We start from the raw sequence: 3,581 nt of genomic DNA, 5'->3' as shown, positions 1-3,581 counted from the left end.
TCCAGAATTCCACGAAGAGTTGTCGGTTCTTGCAATGGGCCCGCAAATGAATGCCTATTCTTACACCGCATGCATAGTCAATGGTGTTAGGTTTATGGTACTTAGTCGTGACACACAACGTACAACACAAAACTCTGGGGTTTTAGCGGTGGGTGAGAAAGGCGAGAAGTATTATGGTCAGTTAGAAGAGATTATAGAGTTGAGGTATACACATGATTATTCAACTGTACTATTTCGTTGCAAGTGGTTTGATACTCGAACAGGAGTTATTTCTAGTGATAGTTTCACCAGTATCGACACACGACGCGAAGCATACAAAGATGATCAACTCATATATGCGTCACAAGCCAAACAAGTGTTCTACATCAGAGAGCCAAACAATAACCATCGGTGTGTTGTCGAGCATGTTAATCATCGAAGTATTTGGGATCTACCATCGAACGATGACCTTGTTCAAAATGTTGACAATGTCTCACACGAAAATGTAGACGATGTCGATGTACTTCAAAATATCTCTTCATCCGATGCTCCGCTTTTTATCGATTTCAGCATGTACTTTCAAAACATTCCTAGAGTCATTGTTGATGTAGAAAGTGCATCTGAAGTTCCTCCGCCAACTGGTAGAGTCAATGATGTTTCTGATTGCGATACTGATTACGATGACACCGATTCTGACTATGATACCGAAGAAGACACTGAAGGATATGAGGAAGATTCTGATTAGAATAGTTCTTATGTAATATGTATTTGTAATATGTGTTTGTAATATGAACTGTATTTGGATTTCTAGTTTAAATGGAAATGTTTATTCCTATCTAAATGTTTATTCCTATCTAAATGTTTATTTCTATGTAATGTGTATCTATAATAAAAATTGTATTTGTATATCTTATAATTTTTCAGGAAATGATGAGAGTGTGACTGTTGTTTATGTTTACCATGGCTGCTGTCATGGGTCGTGGACATGGGGGAGACGGAGCTGAGGACCCACCTTTCCCAGGTGGTAGAGGTCCTGGCCAGCACGAGCTGGACGGTAAGTCTTATCATGAATTTTTATTTACTATTTTTGTTCAATTATCATAAATTAAATGTCGTTTCTAATAATTTTTAATTACATTTGTAGTTGAGGGACGTGCCCGAAGGAAAGCTCGAGGAAAAGCAAAAAATATAAAGCTTGAAAAAGCAATCTTGCAGAACCAGGGGAAACCAATACCCATGCAATTTGATAGGGATATCACATTTAATCCCGTAGGAGAGGCGGGAGACATGTTTTCCCGAGAAGTTGGGAAAACAATGTGGCAGATGGTCCCTTTCGACAAATGGAGTTGGAAAAGAGTTTCCCCTGATATAAAGGACACTGTATTACAACATTTAGCGGTAATTATTTATTTAAATATATTTTATAGGTTTAACTATAATTGTTTCTTGGTTAACTTTTTTTTTTTTTTTTATTGTAGACAAAGTTTGATCTCAATCAAATGTACCAGGATGCACAAGCTACTTTATTGACATAGAGTTTTCAAGCAGCCTTGTTAAGAGGTTTTCGAGAGCGTAAAGCCGACGCTAAAGAATATTTCAAGATGGTCGGAGGGTATGAAGATATCCCGAGAGCATTGGCAAATCCTCCGGATGGTATGCTTGTTGATAACTGGGAGAAGACAGTTGAGTATTTTCAAACTGACGAACACAAAATTGCTTCAGAAAGGAACAAAAAAATCCGTGAAAAGCAAACAATTGTGAATCGTGGGGGTTCGAGCTCGTATAGCAGTACTTGCTATAAGAAGGTACCGTACGATACATGTAATTATTTATTTAAAATATAATCTAATTTTTAAACTTAAACAGAACCTTAAGAGAGTGGAAACATTTCGCAAAGCTCATACCGATAAGAATGGTGTATTTGTTACTGCTGAATCGGAACAACAATATGTAAGTATTTAATTATAATTTTATCATATATTTAAATGTTTATTTATACTTAATTGTTACTCACTTTTGGGAGTTACAGAATCGGTTAGTTGAAGAGCTGCTAGAACAAACTCAAGGTGAAAGTGAGTTTACGCCAACTCAAGAAAGAGCTACGTTCGAGAAAGTATTAGGAGAGCGACGTGGCCACATTAGAGGCATTGGCCGCAAACCTTCTGGTCTCCCGACGATTCCACAGCCTTCGCAACCATCACAACCACCATCACAACCATCACAGGTAAAATAGCAATCTACTTTAGCATCGTAAAATGCATGTTGATTTGGTAGTTTGGTGATTATTTGCTAAAAAGTTTGGTAATTTAGTTTTCTATCTTACTTTAAAAATAACAATGTATTTTGATAGTTTTTGTTTATGTTTGACAATCTAACTTATAAGTTTATATATATTGTTATTAATTATGTAGTTGGAAAATCTTCGTGCAATGCTCGCCGACCCGGCATGTAGGGATGAGCTTTATTCGTTTTTTCAATCCCAAAATAATCAAGGGAACGATGGGAACGACGATGAGGGTATGTAAGAATGAGTTTTATTTGCATATGTTGTCTCGTTTTGCTACTTGGTAGATTGTAAAAATTTTGTTGTTTTGCTACTCGGATAGTATGACTTTTGATATTTAATTGTATTTTGGATGTTTGTTTGACACTATTATGTTTGATATTTAATAGGATGTTTGTTTTGTAATTAGCGTCGATACTATTGGTTTTGATATTTAATCGAATATTGTTATTACCGGCGACACTTTTACCTGCGATATTATCACCGGCAACGAAAATCATTTTTTTTTAAAAAAAAATTGAAAAACAATTACCGACGACGCTTTTACCGGCGACAGAGCTCATTACCGGCGACACTTTTGCCGGCGACACTTTTACCGGCGACAAACGTCATTCCCGGCGACAACATTATTAGCGGCGACAATACTCATTAGCGGCGACATACTAATAGCGGCGACTATTATCATTACCGGCGACAAGCTGATCAATAGCGACGAGGCATTAGCGGCGACTTATTACCGGCGACGCGTCGCCGCTATTATCATTACCGGCGACTTTTGGGAGTTTTACCGGCGACTTTTGTCGCCGGTAATGGCCTTTTTCCTTGTGGTGATGAGAGTGCACATTTGTATTAGCTTAGATTAATCCTGATGTTAGAAGGACTATTATAGAAATTAATGAGTTTTCAGGGGTTCTAATGTAATTTCATATGGTTTATCAACTCCTTAATGTTTTATCCAAAAAGAGTTTGTATTGTGAGAGATATCAAATTTTCTCTCTCGTTCTTTTGAAACATACTGAAACTAATACACATAACTAATACACATGATATTCTCTCTCTTTTATCAATTTTTCTGTGCTTAGAATCTTGATTGTTCCTTTAAGGAATATCTAAGATCGAATTTCTCATAACCAAAACATATGAGAGAAATATTGATTCAGAAAGTGAACATACACAATCTTTGAAGAATCCACTGACTACCTATTCTGTTTCTACCATAATTTCTAATAGAAAATATAGAGGCAGCAAAAGTCGAAACAACACGAAAGAAATACACTACATGAAATAAAATTGTGATGAAATAAAAATCGAATTCATG

The 3,581-nt window shown here is 36.3% G+C and overlaps 1 protein-coding gene across 3 annotated transcripts; it reads left to right on the top strand.

The window, feature by feature from the left end:
- Positions 1-933: 933 nt before the first annotated feature.
- On the top strand, positions 934-2,544 carry LOC145069573 (uncharacterized). Of its 3 annotated transcripts, XR_013689560.1 has the most exons (6): positions 934-1,033; positions 1,124-1,377; positions 1,458-1,784; positions 1,846-1,929; positions 2,009-2,203; positions 2,391-2,544. XR_013689560.1 is itself a non-coding variant. In XM_079016511.1 (4 exons), exons 1-4 carry the CDS (start codon positions 1,581-1,583, stop codon positions 2,502-2,504), a joined length of 588 nt encoding a protein of 195 aa, XP_078872637.1. In that variant the 5' UTR covers positions 1,503-1,580; the 3' UTR covers positions 2,505-2,544. The 3 variants fall into 3 exon arrangements, 2 of the variants coding, with proteins under 2 accessions (XP_078872637.1, XP_078872635.1); XM_079016511.1 differs by lacking the exons at positions 934-1,033; positions 1,124-1,377 and having other exon boundaries at positions 1,503-1,784; positions 1,855-1,929; XM_079016509.1 differs by lacking the exons at positions 934-1,033; positions 1,124-1,377 and having other exon boundaries at positions 1,504-1,784.
- Positions 2,545-3,581: the final 1,037 nt, after the last annotated feature.

The sequence above is a fragment of the Lactuca serriola genome, chromosome 8, assembly GCF_051521515.1.
Source record: "Lactuca serriola cultivar US96UC23 chromosome 8, Lser_US96UC23_V15, whole genome shotgun sequence".
NCBI classification, from domain to species: Eukaryota; Viridiplantae; Streptophyta; class Magnoliopsida; order Asterales; family Asteraceae; genus Lactuca; species Lactuca serriola.
This window is presented reverse-complemented; position numbering and strand designations above follow the sequence as displayed.